The 18,503-nt window shown below is 54.7% G+C and overlaps 1 protein-coding gene across 14 annotated transcripts in view; it reads right to left on the reverse strand.

Annotated features, from left to right (window-relative positions):
- Nucleotides 1-18,503, reverse strand: part of ITSN1 (intersectin 1) — a 174,598-nt gene that overhangs the window by 98,280 nt on the left and 57,815 nt on the right. For all 14 annotated transcript variants that reach the window (XR_013959883.1, XR_013959884.1, XM_080655315.1 and 11 more), the window contains exons 5-9: nucleotides 13,561-13,721; nucleotides 10,365-10,544; nucleotides 8,836-8,932; nucleotides 6,076-6,176; nucleotides 1,123-1,186 (exon numbers count right to left, since the gene is read on the reverse strand). Coding sequence is in view for 12 of the 14 variants with exons in the window: in XM_080655315.1 (XP_080511441.1) it covers nucleotides 1,123-1,186; nucleotides 6,076-6,176; nucleotides 8,836-8,932; nucleotides 10,365-10,544; nucleotides 13,561-13,721 (603 nt within the window). In the remaining 2 variants the exon portion in view is untranslated. The remainder of the gene's footprint in view (nucleotides 1-1,122; nucleotides 1,187-6,075; nucleotides 6,177-8,835; nucleotides 8,933-10,364; nucleotides 10,545-13,560; nucleotides 13,722-18,503) is intronic.

The raw sequence follows: 18,503 nt of genomic DNA on the forward strand, positions 1-18,503 counted from the left end.
CTGTGCTCAGCACACTACAGGTCAGGCGGTAAATATTTCAGCTTTTCCAGACACAGTCTGTATCACACTGAATCTGTCTTTGTAGCAGGAAAGCAGCCACAAAGGACATGTGAGCAAGGGGGCGGGTCACTAACTTCTTTACAAAGCGGGGCAAGGCCCTGGGCTCAGCGGGCCCACCCTGATCTCGGCCTCTCGGCGGATCTCTCCGGCCTCCAGCCACAGCCGAGGTGCTTTCTGCCCTTTAACCTGAGGATTCAATCCCCACAGATCTTCATAATCAACCTGCACTAGTAGCTAATTAGCATAAACAGATTTTTCTAGCAAGTCCGAGAATGTGACTCCACTGAAACTGTGGACACCAAGAGTGGACAGGACAACAGAGCTGCTCACAGCACGTGGACAGGGCGGAGGCGACCCTGGGCAGCTGGCCTGGCTGATGCCTTAAATCAAGAAACTCCTCTTAAACCTGACCCTTCCTCGGTGGAATGCCATCTGATTAACTTACCACACTGCGGACCAGTGGTTTTATTGCCAGCGTTACCCAGTGGCCAGGTAAGTTTCTATTGAACGAGTACAAAAAACGTTTTACATACATGTTAAAGGCACGCTTTAAAATTAAATACCCACTGCATTTTGAAGTTATTTATTATATGTTCTTAGAAGCAAATATCTTTCTAAAGTATGATACTCTGTAAAACACTGTAACATGAAGCGAGAATTCTCATGATCCGTCCGCAATGCGTTGAGAATTACTATTAAATTTAGGTGGAATAACTGGCATTATAGTCATGTTAAAAAAAAAAACACCCGTCTCTTTTGGAGACACAGGCTGAAATATTAGCAGGTGAAAACGACATCACAACAGAGTTGGCTGTAAATAACCGGAAAGAGGAGGGAGGACCAGGCTGGCCAGAGTGGTGACTATTTAGGTGGGGCTATGAGTTCCTCAGACCTCGTTATATTAATCTCTCTGCTTTTGCATTTTTCAGAATCAAAATGGGAACATGTACGACAGGCAATCATTACAAGCCATTGAAAAAGTAAGCATATTCCATGCCCCCCCATAAACAATGGCATTAATCATAAGACTGGTGAAGCCGCCCAGAGGCCGTCCTCCCTTACCAGATAGAAGCCAGCTGCGCCTGCGGCAGACTTGACTGCATGAGAATCGTTCTTGCCTGGGGACCTGCGCAGAAGCCAGAAGAAAGTGTCACGTGAACCAGCAATCCGCCACTGTCCAGCACCCCGGCCATGCAACCCCACGCAGCCACCGCTTCCAGCATTCACTCTCACTCCAGGGGCTTTTCGAAAGGAAACTAAACCCCAAAGGAAACGGGAGGAACACAGCCCAGCACATAATCCACGTCTGTTACACGGATGACAAAGACAGGGTGGTGGAAAAATCAGCTTCGGACTGGAAGCTGCCCGTCGGTCCGGAGCATCGCCTCCCTCAGAGTTAGGCTCCGTTTCCCAGGCTGAACGCATCTGTCTAAACCAGGGGTGGGCAAACTTTTTGACTCGAGGGCCACAATGGGTTCTTAACCTGGACCGGAGGGCCGGAACAAAAGCATGGATGGAGTGTTTGTGTGAACTAATATAAATTCAAAGTAAAGGAGCGGAGGGGAAAGCAAGAGAACCGGATAGAACAGCCGGATCCGGCCCGCGGGCCGTAGTTTGCCCACAGCTGGTCTAAACCCTAAAGTCAGCAGCGTCTCCACACCTGCTGCCCACGACGGCCATCAGACCGGCCGGGAAGTACAGAGAACGTCGGGGAGGAAGGGCCTCGCCCAGAGCCACTGCAGCACAGACGGAGCCAGAAACAGCGTTGGCTCAAGGCTGCGCAGTATCTTGGCGAGGAGCACAGCCGGCAGAAAGGATTCCTGGAACGTCACCTCTCCTCCCCCATCAGCTCCCATTATGGAATTCCTGGTAAACGTCCTCCCTCCTGGAACTGACCGAGCCCTGGTGTCCCAGGCTGCAGGGAGCGCTGAGTCCCCGTCACCGGCACCAGGAGGGATGGCGTCTCCCTCCAGCACCGCTGCCCCGAGGGGCCTGGTCCCAGGGTGGCCGCGGGGACTGGAGAGCGGCCGCAAGCAGGCCCGTCCCTGAGTGCTTCCACTTTTCAGAGAGCATCGCCCGGAGAAGCACGGCGTGGGCGCTCCCACAGGGACTGCAAGGGAGAGGGGGCGCCGGGCACCGCAGGTTCCCGCACAGGAGGCCCCAGAGAACGCCAGCAAAAGCGCCGTGACCGGGGGCGGGGCTCCGGCCTGGCTCAGTCCAGGATGTGCTGAGGGGCTGGGCAGGCAGCATCCCCCCCAACCCTAACCCCAACCATAAACCCAACCCTAACCCTAACTCTAACCCTAAACCCAATCTTAGCCCTAACCCTAACCCTAACCCTAACCGTAACCCTAACCGTAACCCCAATCCTAACCCTAACCCTAACCGTAACCCTAACCGTAACCCCAATCCTAACCCTAACCCTAACCGTAACCCTAACCGTAACCCCAATCCTAACCCTAACCCTAACCGTAACCCTAACCGTAACCCCAATCCTAACCCTAACCCTAACCCCAACCCTAACCCCAACCATAAACCCAATCCTAACCCTAACTCTAACCCTAACCGTAACCCCAATCCTAACGCTAACCCTAACCCCGACCCTAACCCTAACCCTAACCCCAATCCTAACCCCAATCCTAACCCTAACCCTAACCGTAACCCTAACCGTAACCCCAATCCTAACCCTAACCCTAACCGTAACCCTAACCGTAACCCCAATCCTAACCCTAACCCTAACCCCAACCCTAACCCCAACCATAAACCCAATCCTAACCCTAACTCTAACCCTAACCGTAACCCCAATCCTAACGCTAACCCTAACCCCGACCCTAACCCTAACCCTAACCCCAATCCTAACCCCAATCCTAACCCTAACTCTAACCCTAACCGTAACCCTAACCACAACCCTAACCCTAACCCCAAGCATAAACCCAATCCTAACCCTAACCGTAACCCCAATCCTAACCCTAACAGTAACCCCAACCCTAACCCTAACCCTAACCCCAACCCTAAACCCAATCCTAACCCTAACCCTAAACCAAATCCTAACCCTAACTCTAAACCTAACCCTAACCCCAATCCTAACCCTAACCCCAACCCTAACCCTAACCCTAACCCCAATCCTAACCCTAACCCTAAACCGAATCCTAACCCTAACTCTAAACCTAACCCTAACCCCAATCCTAACCCTAACCCTAACCCTAACCTAACCCTAACCCCAATCCTAACCCTAACCCTAACCCTAACCCCAACCCTAACCCCATCCCTAACCCTAACCCTAACCCTAACCCCAACCCTAACCCCAACCCTAACCCCAACCCTAACCCCAACCCTAACCCTAACCCTAACCCCAATCCTAACCCTAACCCTAACCCTAACTCTAACCCTAACCCCAATCCTAACCCTAACCCTAACCCCAACCCTAAACCCAATCCTAACCCTAACTCTAACCCTAACCCCTATCCTAACCCCAATCCTAAACCTAACCCAATCCGAACCCAAATCCTAACCCTAACTCTAACCCTAAGCCTAATCCCAATCCTAACCCTAATCCTAACCCTAACCCAAACTCAAACCCGTTCCACATTTCCAAGTCGATGACCCATCGCACAAGGAGCCCCAGCAGGAGCCTGGCCCAGGGCCAGCACATCCAGCACACAGAGAGCGTGCAATAAACGGCAGTTCCCGTTACTGCCAACGTCTAGCTTACATGTAAGAGCACACATGACGGACGATGTGCCTGCGTACCTGCACATGTGCACATGATGCACTTAATGAAGGTCCAGATGGCAATGGTCTAGTCAACAGCACCATGGAGCAGCACCCCAAAAGCCCCTGGAGCCCCCTTCAACCGCCCCTCCCACCAAGTGCAGCCGACTTCTAACGGCAAAGTGCGAAAGGCGAAGGCCGCTGGATCCACTCATTGTATTATTACTGCACGTTCTGTAGAACATAACCCTCACCGCCCTGGAGTGGACCAGTATCACCGTTGGGAGCTGTTATGAACAGTGAACATTCTAATTTGGGTGAACATACATATACATTCCTGTTGTGTGTACACTGGAAACATCCTATATAATAAAACCCTAATGTGCAAATCGACCGAACTGCCGAACGACCGGTCGCTTTGATGCTCCCTGACCAGCAGGGGGCAGATGCTCAACGCAGGCGCTGCCCCTGGTGGTCAGGGTGCTCCCACAGGGGAAGCGCCACTCAGCCAGAAGCCGGGCTCACACTGGCGACCCACGCTGAGGACCGCCCCCTCTAGTGCACGAATGTCGCGCACCGGGGCCTCTAGACTACGAATAAAACACAATCCATTGAATTAATGTGAAAGTTCTGGAAGGTTCTGTGATGTATTGGAATGAAAAAGTTCACTGATCCTTTTATTTAATCTCTAACACTGTATTTAGACTTGTCAACACCAAAGTTGAATTTCTACTCAAATAGCATCTGAATATGTTTTAATCAGCTCACAGCAGACACCAACAGGGCTGTGAGGAAAGGTCTCGGACTCGCGGCAGCGCAGTCCCGGGTCGGAACGGGGCACCGGGACCAAGCAAACCACGCTAAGCAGCTGACAGCTCCCCTGCCCAGCACCCCCCAGGGCCGGCACGGGGGCTCTTCACGCTGCACATAATGGCCGTGTGCAGAGGGAGGCACAGAGGACGCATGTAATGGCCGTGTACAGAGGGAGGCCCAGAGGATGCGTGTAACGACAGTGTGCAGAGGCAGGCCCAGAGGATGCATGTAACAACAGTGTGCAGAGGGAGGCCCAGAGAATGCGTGTAATGGCCGTGTGCAGAGGGAGGCCCAGAGAATGCGTGTAATGGCCGTGTGCAGAGGGAGGCCCAGAGAATGCGTGTAATGGCGGTGTGCAGAGGCAGGCCCGGAGGATGCGTGTAATGGCCGTGTGCAGAGGGAGGCCCAGAGGATGCGTGTAACGACTGTGTGCAGAGGCAGGCCCAGAGGATGCGTGTAACGGCCGTGTGCAGAGGGAGGCCCAGAGGATGCGTGTAACGACAGTGTGCAGAGGCAGGCCCAGAGGATGCGTGTAAAGGCCATGTGCAGAGGGAGGCCCAGAGGATGCGTGTAATGACTGTGTGCATACATGCGGTAGTAGGCTGTTCCAAATACATGCTTGTTTGAGAGGAGTGCTGAGGTCTTCCATTGCGGGGGCGGGGGGGGGGGAGGTGTCACGGTTGGATCAGAACCCTTCAAAGGTCTCCCCAATCCTGACATTTTTAAACAAGGGTAAAATTTTGTTAGAAGTAAAAACTGCAATTGAGACAGAAAAACGAACCCGACAGTGCGCCCCTGAAATGAAGGGCTGCGCCGCACACCGGTGCGCCCCCACCCCAGAACACGGGCCTCGGCCCTCCCTGCGCATTTGCCAGCGGCAGCGGCTTCTTCCCCTCTGACCGAGCGCTCCTCTCGCGGTCTCACCTCCCTTCACTCAAAGTGCGCCTCCTCCCTAACGCCCTGAGCCACCCCGAAAGGCTTCCCCGCGCCTCCCAGGCCTTCTCCACGGAGCTCAGACAGCGGCACTCGGGCCTCTGACCCGTGAAGGCAGAGCCAATGGGTAGAGTGGCCTCCACCTCGCTGGTGGCAGAGCTGGGTCCCGCCCCGCAGTCACCTCCCCTTCTCACTGCCTTAAGGCTGTGCGGGGGCCGTGCCCGGTCACCTGCAGAGCGGTCACCTGCAGAGCCGGCTCCAGGACCCCGCGCGGGGTTCCCAGCGGGGTTTCCTGCTAGGGCCTGCTGTGCGCGCCAGCGGAGGCAGCGGGGAGGAGGGTCTGGGTCTCGTTCCATTTACCAAGAGCAGTGGGGCAAGCACATAGAAACTACGGCTGTATCAGCGGAGGGGGGGGGTGCAGGCTAAGAACCCCCATGGAAACCCTGTTTGAAAGGAACAAGCAGGGAAGGCGCTTGGAGACTCTCTGGCCCCACATCTAGAAAGTGTGCCTTCCCAACGAGGGCCCCCCTTCACCAAGTTCACTCCTCTGCACAGTACCTGTCAGGTGTCCGCTCATGGTCTTGTCGTGGCTGTTGAACAGCTGGCGGTACTTCAGCCTGGATGACTGGGGCACCGCCCACTCGGCCAGCGGCGGGGCGCTGCGGGAGGAAGCAGAGGGAGGCGTGAGCAGCAGGACGGCCCGGGAGTGCCGGTCAGCCGACTCTGGAAAACCGCCTTTGACCTTCTGCTCACTTCTGAACCACAATTTCTGGATGTTCCGTACGGAGCATGTCCACTTTTGAAGGTCGTGAGCATCTCTTCCATAACAGATACAAATGAGCTTATGGTTTTTCCAGAATCCAGGGTAAGCACAGCACGACTCTTATACACAATTTAATAACATCGAGGGTCTACAAAGGTATGGACCCTGGGAACCGAGATGGTCCAACAACGTCCAGACTTTCAAACCTCTGGAGCAGTTCTCTCCTGGTTTAGAAAGCAATGCCGACAGCTGACAAACCCCTCCCTTTACAGGTACTAATTCTCCAAAACGTCTAACCTTCCACGCACCAACACACAGGGTGCATTTCTTAATCCGGGAAGTCACCCTATTCTGGGAAGTTTCCGTTCCCACAGATGGAGACCTTCCCAGAAAGGAGAGCGCAGGCGCAGGGCCCTGGCCCCGGGCGATGGGAGCTGGCTCAGGCCGCCCGGAGCGCAGGCCCACAGCGTCCCACCGGCCCCGGGGCTCGTGAGGAGCCAGTAACTTAAACACGGTGCCGGCAACAGTGGCTTTCCACCCCAGGGCCGAGGAGCCTAGTCTAGTGCCCGTTTGCCATTTCCTTCCATTTCCACGAAAATATCCATTTCCCACATGCAGAAGCAGAACTGTCATCATCAGCTGAACCGCCAAGCCACCCTGTATATGCGCCACGCGGCACTTACACTGCGTAAAGGCTCCCTGAGCGCAGGGAACGGCCCCCGGCCACTGGGAAAGCACCCGCCAAGGCCGCCTTGTCCACTTTCATAAATTACACCGAACGAAAGCACTTACCGACGCCGCGTCTGCTGGGCGTACTTCTGCAACAACTCCCTCATTTTCAACTAACGCGCAGCTCGCTGACTCCAACCCCTGACTATCTGTCGAGAGCTGTTATCTCCCCCCTGCACCCGGGGCTCGGGGTGCTGGGCACAGAGGCGGTCCCAGATTACCCTTATCGAGGCAGAGTTCCTGCCAACTTCCTGAGAACGTAAATAAACTAAGAATTCATCAACAGGTAACCAGAAAGTTGGATGCCACATTACAGGACTTTGCTAGAAATTTAAATTACTGAAAAGATGACTGCCTAAAAAAAAAACGGCATCTTCATAGCATCAATGTTTGCTGAATACTGATTATTCATTCATTCTAACGTCATAAATCAATGTTAAGACAGACTGGCGATCCCAGCGGAGAACAGGAAGCTGAGCCCCCAGCGCGGTGCTGGAGGAAGAAGATGTGGAGTTCAGGGCGAGAGGACCCGGGTGTCCACCTCAGCTGTGACCCCTGGGTGAGCAGCTGTGACCCCTGGGTGAGCAGCCGTGGCCCCTGGGTGAGCAACGCGGGCTCCCGGGGTTCATTTCCTCGGGCACAATTCTGAGACAACCCTTCCTGCCCAGGAGGATGCGGGGTGGGTGGGGCTAACTAGGTGTCTGGTAAGCAGATGCTCAGCAAAGGTTCCTGAATCTTAGTGTAGAACCTCAGTTAAGTGGAACACGGGTATCTGTAACCACAGTAGCCCAAGTGTTTTTGTTTTCTTTTAGCAACTGAAGTTTCGGGAGCAAACTTCCACAGGGAAGAACATGCCTTCAAATCAGAAGGAGCTCGGGCACCGAAGGGCGATGCTAGTTTGAGGAAGTCTCTCGGGGTCTCTGAGCCTCTTCCTCATCCTGACACAGGGCAGTAAGTCCCTTTACGGGGAGAACGTGAGCGTTAAGCCAGGTAACGGACACAAAGCAGCTGGCACAGTGCTTTTCAGCTTACAGACTTTCTCTAAAGCGTTTTTTAGAAGGCGATGCACTTCTGAATTATACCCAACACACTTTTCAAAGCGGAAAGGCCTTGGTTCGCTTAGGGGAGATTTCTAAAGAGGACAGAAACCGAAAGATGGGATCGCCTTCCCCACAGTCCCTTGTCCTTCCACAGGTGCTGAGATGGCTTACAGGCCGAGCTCAGTGTCCCAGCGTGGTGCAGCCACACGCAGGGGAGAGGTAAGGGTAAGGAAAATGAAAGTATGAGAGACGACCTGAAACCAAGAGTGGCCAAAATATAAGCAATACAATCATGCCAACTTTGCCAAAACGGAGGCACACCCTTGGTGGACAGCATCTGTCCATTAATCTGAATGATTCATTTCACGAAAATCGACCTTAAAGACGGTTCTACTGTCGATTCTCAAGGGCGACATAAGGTTATCTGAGCTGGAATTTACAAAAAGGCCAATTATCGCTCTCATCTTCATATAAAACATGTGTAAACTTTTCAAGACGAACACAAAATAGTTAACTTGCTTTCTCCCCTTACACCTCGAGTGGCATTTGATTCGATTTAAACATTTACTACTGCGCATCCTCTTAAAAAAAACAACCTTTAAAGGAAATGTCATGTCCTTGCTTCTGTCATCTCTGCAGCAAACAAATGGTAAAACCAGAATTGAGAGAATGTTTGCCATTCTACAAAAGAAAAGGTAAGAAGGAACACAGGTCGGGCATTTGCACATTCATGAGTTACTCGGATAACACTTCACCACCCTGCCCATTGAGAAGAAGCCAACTTACCTAGCCACGTCGAGGGACTGCGCCTTCTGCAACTTAGTGTTTAACTGGGACCCTGGACCAGACCTACTAAAAGAAGAACTCTTTGGCAATGTGGCTGCTGTAAAAATAAATAAACGTTGAACAGTTTTAATTCCACAAAGATAAGAAACTTTCCCGCTTACAAAAATTAAAAAGCAGAGTCATCAAGTCTGAGGCAGAAATTACTCCTCCTGCCTTCCCCATCCCGGACTCAAAAGTTACTCCCGCCTTGCTACCCACCCTCTTGCCAAATGTTTCTAGATCCACTTGTTCCTACGGAAAGTCACCTAAGCAGTAATGTTTACACCCACAAAATTTTGCTTTCCTCCAACATTTAGTATCGTATTTCCTAAGATCTGTCAACCGTCAGAGGAGGAAGAGCTTAAATACACGGACGGCACATTGCTCCCTGCACCAAGGAGCAGAAGGGAGTCCCAAGTGGAAGAGAGGGAAGTCCAGACGGCTGGGCCAGGTCCCAGGGCGCTGGGGAGGGCCAGCGGGTGCGGCTGGTTTGCACTGCAGCTGCTGGGCCGTGTCAGGGGAAGTTCTGGGCCACAGGCCCTCATCCTTGCCTAACGGGCTGCAGCCCTTGCCCTCAGCCACGGAAGAAAACAGGAGGTGCTGGAAGCTCTGCATCTGCAACCACGGCAGGCGCTGCCTCGCGGCCAGCACGTCCGCAGCATGGTCACGTGTGACAGATGAATGACACGTGACAAGAAAAGCTTTAAAAAAAAAGGTTCAGCCAGCTGATGTGGCTTAGTGGCTAAGCTGGACCTACAAACCAGGAGGGCACAGTCTAATTCCTGGTCAGGGCACAGGCCTGGGTTGTGGGCTCGATCCCTGGTGTGGGGTATGCAGGAGGCAGCTGGTCCATGATTCTCTCTCATCATTGATGTTTCTCTCTCTCGCTTCCTCTCCTTTCCTCTCTGAAATCAATAAAAACATGTAACCATTTTTAAAAGTTTGAAAAGAGGTTCACTTACATTTTTTGGCTGTAACTTAAAGACACACCCAGGGTGGGGGAGGCAATGGTAAGATATGTACACATATAATACCTTAATAAAAATTTGAGGAAAAAAAAAAAAGACACACCCTGACAGATGTAATAAACCAGGGCTGAGGGCAGGATTCACATTCAAATGCTACAGCCCACACTGTCAGCAGCACCGAATCTACTCGAACGTCCAGAATACTTTAACCAGTACACGCTCCGTATCGGTATGAGTTCAGTAAGACCTGTCAGACTAAGGCTGTCTCCACTTATACTCCATGCTTTCTTTCAATGACGGGGAAAAAGACTATGGATCAAGTTTCGAAATTAAACTGGGCACTTTTTTATCCTTTTCTTCAGTTCAGCCTCACACCTCCCATTTGATATGTTGAAAAAAACAAGAAATTAAATGAAAATACTTTCCTCTGGAATAAAACACCACCTGACTATAATCAGAAAGAAGACAGAGGTTTCCCGAGAACGTGTGGCAAAAACAGCCTGCGGTCCCCAGGCCACCTACCAGGATGAGCAAACGCAGGCAGAGGCTGCATGACGGGGGGGGCCCCGTTGGCCAGGGGAGGCACTGCTGCTGGAGGGACGGAGGAGACGAGCGGGGGGGACATCCCGACCACGGGGATGGGCCCCATTGGCACTGGCGCAACCGCCGGCAGCGGTGGCATGCTTGCCAAGCCGCCCACACCTGCGGAGGAAGAAGGGCCGGCAGTCACACGGAGGCACATTTCAACACGTGATGGCGGTTACCCAGGTCTGCTGGAAGAAGACCTTTCCTCTAGAACAGTGGTCGGCAAACTGCGGCTCGCGAGCCGCAGTTTGCCGCTCTGTTGACTAATGAGTTTGCCGACCACTGCCTTAGGGAAAAACACTCAAAAAACATTTTAATAATGTACTAATGTCTTTATTTTTTTTTAATATATTTTATTGATATTTTACAGATAAGAAGAGAGAGGGAGAGAGAGCTAGAAACATCGGTGAGAGAGAAACATCGATCAGCTGCCTCTTGCACACCTCCCACTAGGGATGTGCCCACAACCAAGGTACATGCCCTTAACTGGAATCGAACCCGGGACCCTTGAGTCCGCAGGCCGATGCTCTGTCCACTGAGCCAAACCGGTTTCAGCTGTACTAATGTCTTTAACCTGAAGTCAAAACTTCTGGGTAAGGGTAATGCTTTACAGCAATGGTTGGCAAACTCATTAGTCAACAGAGCAGCAAACCGCGGCTCACGAGCCACAGTTTGCCGACCACTGCTCTAGAACATGCATTCGGGGCACTCGTGTGGAAGAGCACCAAAATTCTGTGAAGGACCAACACCCAGCTGAGGAGGGATCTGCTGGCCAGGGTGAAGGCTCAACAGCATAACGGCAAAGCCCTGGAGGCAGCACAGAATCGGACTGGGGAACTCACAAGGCCTTCAGAACACCCAGGTTGGCCACCACAGCTCACCAATCTATTCTGCAAACTAGTCACTAAAGGGGAAATGAACCCACACATTCTCCTGCCCTGCCTTTACACACCGAACCTCAGAGCAGCCAGACGTCTGAGGGGAAGTCTCTCCTTCCAAAAGGATGCCAACCAAAAAAGGGGGAAATGATCGAAGTGCAATGAATGCTCCCTCCTGCTCCGCTCTTCTCGCCCCGTCACCGTGAGGAAAGGACCCCCCCCCCCCCCGGCCTTTGCCCAGTTCCTGGTCCCGAGCCCCTTGTGCTTTGCTGACTGACAGCAACAGCCTTTGCTGCAATATTTGGTCTTGGTCCTTGTTCCCGACACAAGAACTTCTCAGACCCTGGAACTCTGCAGGGATGTCTTTCTGTACCTCAGTGAGGTGGCTGAGGGGGTGGGGGCCCCTACTTAGCTGCAGGATGGGAGCCGGGGCCAGGAAATAGGAGGAGATGATGGAGGTCTACAAAGTCCCACCCACCTGCCTGCACACAGAGCTCAGGTGGGAGCGGGGCGGAGGGGAGACAGCCTGTGGCCCGAGGCCGAGTCCCTCATGCCCGCCCAACAAAACCTCCAGAACCCACACGGAGGGCTTGGGCAGCTCCGGGCTGGGGAGCACGTCCTGGAGCTGGAGCGGGGAGCACCCCAACTTCACAGGCCCTGCGCTCAGGACCCACCCTGGACAGTCTTCCCGGCTGCTCATCTGTTCCCTCAGAACAGCCTTCGTTTTATAACAAACGGGTTTGTTTTATAACAAATGGGTAAGTGGAACCAGAAGTTTCTCCAAGTTTTGTGAGCTGTCAGCCAATTAGAGAAGAGAGGCGACGGGTGTGCGGGAACCTCTAACTACGAAGTCACACCGAAGTGTGGGGACCTGGGACCCATTACTTGTGACTCACGTGGGGGCAGTCTCGTGTGACAGCCTTTACCTGTGGACTGGCCGCTAACACGGTGGTCCGTGTGGGTTCAAGTGAATTTCTCCACACTGAGTTGGTGTCCGGAGGGTTGAAACTTTTTCTGGACACGGAATTCTTGGTTCCTTCTGCCCTTGGGCCCTACGTCGGTCCCTCCATGTCCTTCTGGCACCGCGCCAGGGGGGTGACTTGCTCCAGTGCCGCCCGGCAAGCCCTGCACCCCGCCCCCCCCCCACAATGCCCGGCGCGTGCTGAGTCTTGTCCCTGCAACTGCTCCTCAGTCACCGAGCTTCCTCCTCCCCGCACACTGTGGGGTCTTCCCGTGCCAAACCCCCCTCCAGCACCTGCGTCTCCAGCTCCACTCGCCCCTCTCCAAGCCTCCGACCAGGCTCCGGCCCCACAGCTCCATGCACCTGCTTGGCAAGGTCATCCACAGACCGTCAAACCCAGCCCCCCTCCGGCCTAGTCTTCCGCCCTCATCTCACTTCGTCACCTGGCAGACACATCCGGGGCCTGTCCCGTAAACCAGGGGCTCCATCTGATACTGTACTCCAGGGGTCCTCAAACGACGGCCCGCGGGCCACATGCGGCCCGCCGAGGACATGGATCCGGCCCGCCGGGGGCCGCTGCCTGTCCTGCTTAGCAGCCGACGCGTCCCGGGCCCGCAGTGCGCATAGGAATTTGTTAATAGTTTTTTTTTTTAAACTATAGTCCGGCCCTCCAACGGTCTGAGGGACAGTGAACTGGCCCCGTTTAAAAAGTTTGAGGACCCCTGCCTGTCCATCAACCCACACGATCAAAGTCTGCGCTGCGAACAGAGAAGTCAGAGCGCCGGTGATGTCAGTCAACTAATTACCGGGTGATTCTGAATGAAATCTCAGGCTAAGGCACTGTTTTACAGCTTTCCGTTTGTGACTGGGGTAACACGGCTTATGCTGTTCCTGCTTCACTTTGTTCTGAGAATTTCATGTGGCCAATGGCCTCGATGCTGTGAACTTAAAAATACATCTTGAGGTGCCATAACCAAAGGCGTTGCTTATACACAAGGAAAAGGACAGGTGCTCTGGAAACAGGAAACCAGAAGGACGTCTGCGACAATGTGAGCTCAAGAACGCAGCGGGAGCAGACAGGAGCCGCAGCAGGTGCGGGTCCCCCCGCCGACTCTGCCCCCCGTCGCCTGAGAGCTGGTGCTGGGGTGGCGGGAGCTTGCTCACCCAGCACCTCCTTCCTCCCTGGGACCACCCCTCCCCGGCAGGGCTACCGCCTGGGACTGCACAGCGCTGGAGGCTGCGAGGGGCAGGGAAAACCCCACGGTGAACGGCAGGAGCCCTTCCTCTCACTCACCGAAGGCTGGTGCGCTGGGAACGGCCCCCGGCTGCTGCTTCATGACGGGGGGCAGAGTGGAGGGCAGCTGGTAGCCCTGCAGCTTCAGCTTGATCAGCTTCATGGCGATGGAAAACTCCACCTGGTCCATCCTCCCGTCGTTATTCATGTCGGCAAGGGCCCTGCAGACCGACAGCGCGGCTTCAAGACCACGACCGTGACCGTGACCTCCCCCAGCCCCCACCCACTCTGACACAGCATCACCGGCCCCCCGAATCCTGGGGAGAGCAGGAGAGACAGAGCAACACAAAACAAAACGTGTCTGGAGCGATGAGTCTGCTGGAGCACTGACCTTTGACATCACACACGCCCCTCACTGTGCTGTCTTTGCTTATATGACACGAGGCGGCTTTCCGTCTGAATGTCAGGTATGGGCTTTGGAAATCAGACAGGGTTTCTTTTCGGGGATGACAATGTCTAACACTGGAGAGTGGCGATGGCTGCAGAGCTCCAGACAGACGAAAACCAAGGAGTTAAGACACTCTTAAGGGAACGTTTATCCTGTGGATCACGTCACAAAGTGCCAGAAAAGAGCACTCAGGAGCAGAAAGCTTATTGCTGGAGGTCGTGACCAGACCGCACCAAGTCCTCCGTGGGTTCACAAACCTCGCCGCGGGGACAGGCCGTGCGAGGCCGTGCTGTCCGCCTCGGCCTCTAAAGCTGGGAAAGCTAACGGAGTGAGCTTACCGTTTAAAATGGTTCTGAAACATAAATGGTCACGTGTGACTTGCAAAGAGCTTTAGGTAAAGGACACTCGCAAAAGAAAGGGTTTGCACTTGCAACTGGAAGCCACGATGCAAACCGCCGTGCGTGTGCATGACGTAACGTCCTCTGCGTGAAAACGCTCGTTCAGATTTCATTTCTTTAGTCTAGACCCAGTGGTCGGCAAACTGCGGCTCGCGAGCCACATGCGGCTCTTTGGCCCCTTGAGTGTGGCTCTTTCACAAAATACCACGGCCTGGGCGAGTCTATTTTGAAGAAGTGGCGTTAGAAGAAGTTTAAGTTTAAAAAATTTGGCTCTCAAAAGAAATGTCAATCGTTGTACTGTTGATATTTGGCTCTGTTGACTAATGAGTTTGCCGACCACCGGTCTAGACATTAGAACAGTGGGGATTTTTTTTTAAACCAACCTTAAGACATTTTTATTTGAAACATCAAATGCTAAGACCGGCTGCTCCAATCAAAATGCCATGACGGCCCTAGCTGGCATGGCTCAGTGGATAGAGCACTGGCCCGTGGACTGAAGGGTCGCAGGTTCGATTCCCGTCAAGGGCACATGCCTGGGTTGTGGGCTCGATCCCCAGTAGGGGGCGTGCAGGAAGCAGCCGATCAATGAGTCTCTCTCATCATTGATGTTTCTGTCTCTCTCCCCCTCTCCCTTCCTCCCTGAAATCAATAAAAATATTTTTTTTTTTTAAAATACCATGATGAGCAATCTTTTCAATGAGCCACATGCAGGGAGCGCCCAAAAAAGAAAAGGGAGTTTCTTAGGAAATAGCCCTGTAGTAATTAATAACAGTACTGCTAGAGTTAACTCAGAGAGAGGAAATTGACACAATTAAAAGGCATGACATATAACAAAGATTAAAAATGCTAAAAACTGTAAAAGCCGCCCTGGCTGGTGTGGCTCAGTGGATAGAGCGTCAGCCTGGGGGCTAAAGGGTCCCGGGTTGGATTCCGGTCAAGGGCACAGGCCCGGGTTGTGGGCTCGATCCCCGGTGGGGGGGGCGTGCGGGAAGCAGCCGATCCGTGATTCTCTCTCATTGTTGATGTTTCTATCTCGCTCTCCCTCTCTGAAATCAGTAAGAATGTATTCTAAAAAACAATTTGTAAAAGTCAACACTACTCTTGGAAAATGACAAAGGTCACAAGGCAGGAACCGGAACCCCACGGTGCAGGAAGCTCCTTTGGCCTCAGAGGGCGCCGCCCCCCCTCCTGCCGTCAATGAGCCCTTCAGCACACCGCCCACTGCCAGGGAGCCCGTCTCTCCGTCACTCCGACTCATACATGAATCGCTCATTCACACCCCTCGCCAAGCTTTCTGACAGCTGCGTGTCTTTTCTACCCACGGATAAGAATTCGTTGTATGTTACATATGAACTGCTATCGGGCAACTGCTGAAAGATGGCTAAAAACTTATCATCTGTTCATTTTGCGTATAGTATCTTGCCTGTAAGAAAGTTTACGTTTTTACATATAAAATATTTCTTTGATCACACAGTCTGTAGGTTTTTAGTCCTTTATTTTCTAAGGTTATTTTATTCCATATCAACCTTTAAACCACCTGTAACTGTGTGTGTGCGTGTGCGTGTGCGTGTGATATGTTATCCCAGGGCTCGGCCTTATTTCCTCCGGATGGATACCTCCCCTTGCCAGCGGCATTTATTAACTTATTGAGAGAACCCATCCTCTTCTCGCTGAACTCGGTGCTCCTCTGAAGGGAGACCTCTTTCTGGATCATCTGTGCTGATGGGCAATCGCATCAACGTGACCAGGATCTGATCACACCTGCTCCAGGGCCTGTTCTAGCCAGGCTTTTTTGTTGTTTTTAAAAACTTTGTGAGGCGACTCACAAATATCTCTTTTTCCTTATGAACGCTGAGATCTTTATCAAGTCTACAAACAACCCTATTGGCATCTAAGCTAGATACATTAATTTTTGGAGAGAGAGAGAAATATCGATGTGAGAGAGACAAATAAATCGGTTGCCTCCTGCACATACCCCAATCAGGGCTGGGGATCGAGCCAACAACTGAAGTACATGCCCTTGACTAGAATCGAACCCGAGACCCTTCAGTCCTCCGGCCAACGCTCTATCCACTGAGCAACCTGGCCAGGGCCCAACAGATATTTTTTTAGAGGGTCACCTCTTCCAACGACTAGGCACTATCTAGGAACTGGGATTCCAATTGTGAAAAAGACAGACAAGGTTCCCGCCCTCACAGAGGTTGCCTTTTAGTACAGCCAGGAAACAAGAGAGTGAGTCAGCTCACTCCACAGGATGGTCAGTGTCACGAGGGAATGGAGCCAGGCGGGGGGAGCGGACCGTGGCCGGATAAGGGAATGAAGCCAGGCAGTGGGAGCGGACCGTGGCCATGAAGCCAGGCGGGGGGAGCGGACCGTGGCCGGACGAGGGAATGGAGCCAGGCGGGGGGAGCGGACCGTGGCCGGACGAGGGAATGAAGCCAGGCGGGGGGAGCGGACCGTGGCCATGAAGCCAGGCGGGGGGAGCGGACCGTGGCCGGACGAGAGAATGGAGCCAGGCGGGGGGAGCGGACCGTGGCTGGACGAGGGAATAAAGCCAGGCGGGGGGAGCGGACCGTGGCCGGACGAGGGAATGGAGCCAGGCGGGGGGAGCGGACCGTGGCCGGACGAGGGAATGGAGCCAGGCGGGGGGGAGCGGACCGTGGCCGGACGAGGGAATGGAGCCAGGCGGGGGGAGCGGACCGTGGCCGGACGAGGGAATGAAGCCAGGCGGGGGGAGCGGACCGTGGCCATGAAGCCAGGCGGGGGGAGCGGACCGTGGCCGGACGAGGGAATGGAGCCAGGCGGTGGGAGCGGACCGTGGTTGAACGAGGGAATGGAGCCAGGCGGGGGGAGCGGACCGTGGCCGGACGAGGGAATGGAGCCAGGCGGGGGGAGCGGACCGTGGCCGGACGAGGGAATGGAGCCAGGCGGGGGGAGCGGACCGTGGCCGGACGGGGGAATGGAGCCAGGCGGGGGGAGCGGACCGTGGCCGGACGGGGGAATGGAGCCAGGCGGGGGGAGCGGACCGTGGCCGGACGGGGGAATGGAGCCAGGCGGGGGGAGCGGACCGTGGCCGGACGAGGGAATGGAGCCAGGAGGTGGGAGCGGACCGTGGCCGGACGAGGGAATGGAGCCAGGAGGTGGGAGTAGACCGTGGCCGGACGAGGGAATGAAGCCAGGAGGTGGGAGCGGACCGTGGCCGGCACAGGGTCAGAGGGAGCCTGGACCGAGGTCAGGACGCAGGCCTCTGGGCGGTGAGCCCAGCCAAACCCTGAGGGCCAGGACCGGTGGGTAGGAGTCCGGGGGAGCTGCAGGGCTGGCTGGGGAAGGCCGGCCATGCAGGGAGGGGAAGCCGGGGAAACCGGATGCACCACATGAGAAGGCAGGTGAAAGGAGAGGACACGCCAGAGCCAGGGACGGCACTGAGCCTGCGGCCTTGGCAGTGACGCTGGGTCGTTCCCCACGGCAGCGTTTGGAGTGGGTTTGCCATTTTAAGACTGCTTGGACGCCATCTGGAGACTGGAATCTAACGGGGCAAGAGGGCAAGAGACTCCCGCAGGGACGTTCAAGCAGTGGGCCAGGTGAAGTGACAGATGGTGGCACGGCAGTGGAGGCAGAGGGGGCCAGGCGGGGAACAAAGGCCGAACATGGACCCAACGTGTGCGCGGACGGACTGGCTGAGCAGGGTGGGGGAGGGGAGGAGCGGCATGGCGCCCACGCGGGACAGATGCCCAACGCCACGAACCGCGATGGAGACGCAGGAGCGAGGGATGGGGAGCGGGAACGCGAGCCCAGGAGGACCTGCCTTGGTGCAGGGCTTTGGCACTGCGATCGCCGATCGGGTTGGGCTGAAGGCCACTCCGAGAGCCCTGAGGCAGTCCACGTTCCATGGCTGTTTGCCCCGGGCCCAGGCCCCAGGCCCCAGGCCGTTTTGATTCCTCTCTCTGTCCCCGGCTCCTCCTCCCCCTCAGGGCCCATTTCTAGGTGCTGCTCCCCCACCCGCATTTCTCTCCTCAGAAGCCTTTCATCCCCAAGTCTGACTCCCAAGCCCTCATTCGCCCTCATTCCCTGCGCCTTCAGACCCCTGCCCATGCCCTCGCCCTCCTCCCGCCACTCCGGGCCGAGGCTGGGACAGCTGTAAGCACTGAGGTGCCAGA

Source organism: Plecotus auritus (genome assembly GCF_963455305.1).
Source record: "Plecotus auritus genome assembly, chromosome: 2".
Taxonomy (NCBI): Eukaryota; Metazoa; Chordata; class Mammalia; order Chiroptera; family Vespertilionidae; genus Plecotus; species Plecotus auritus.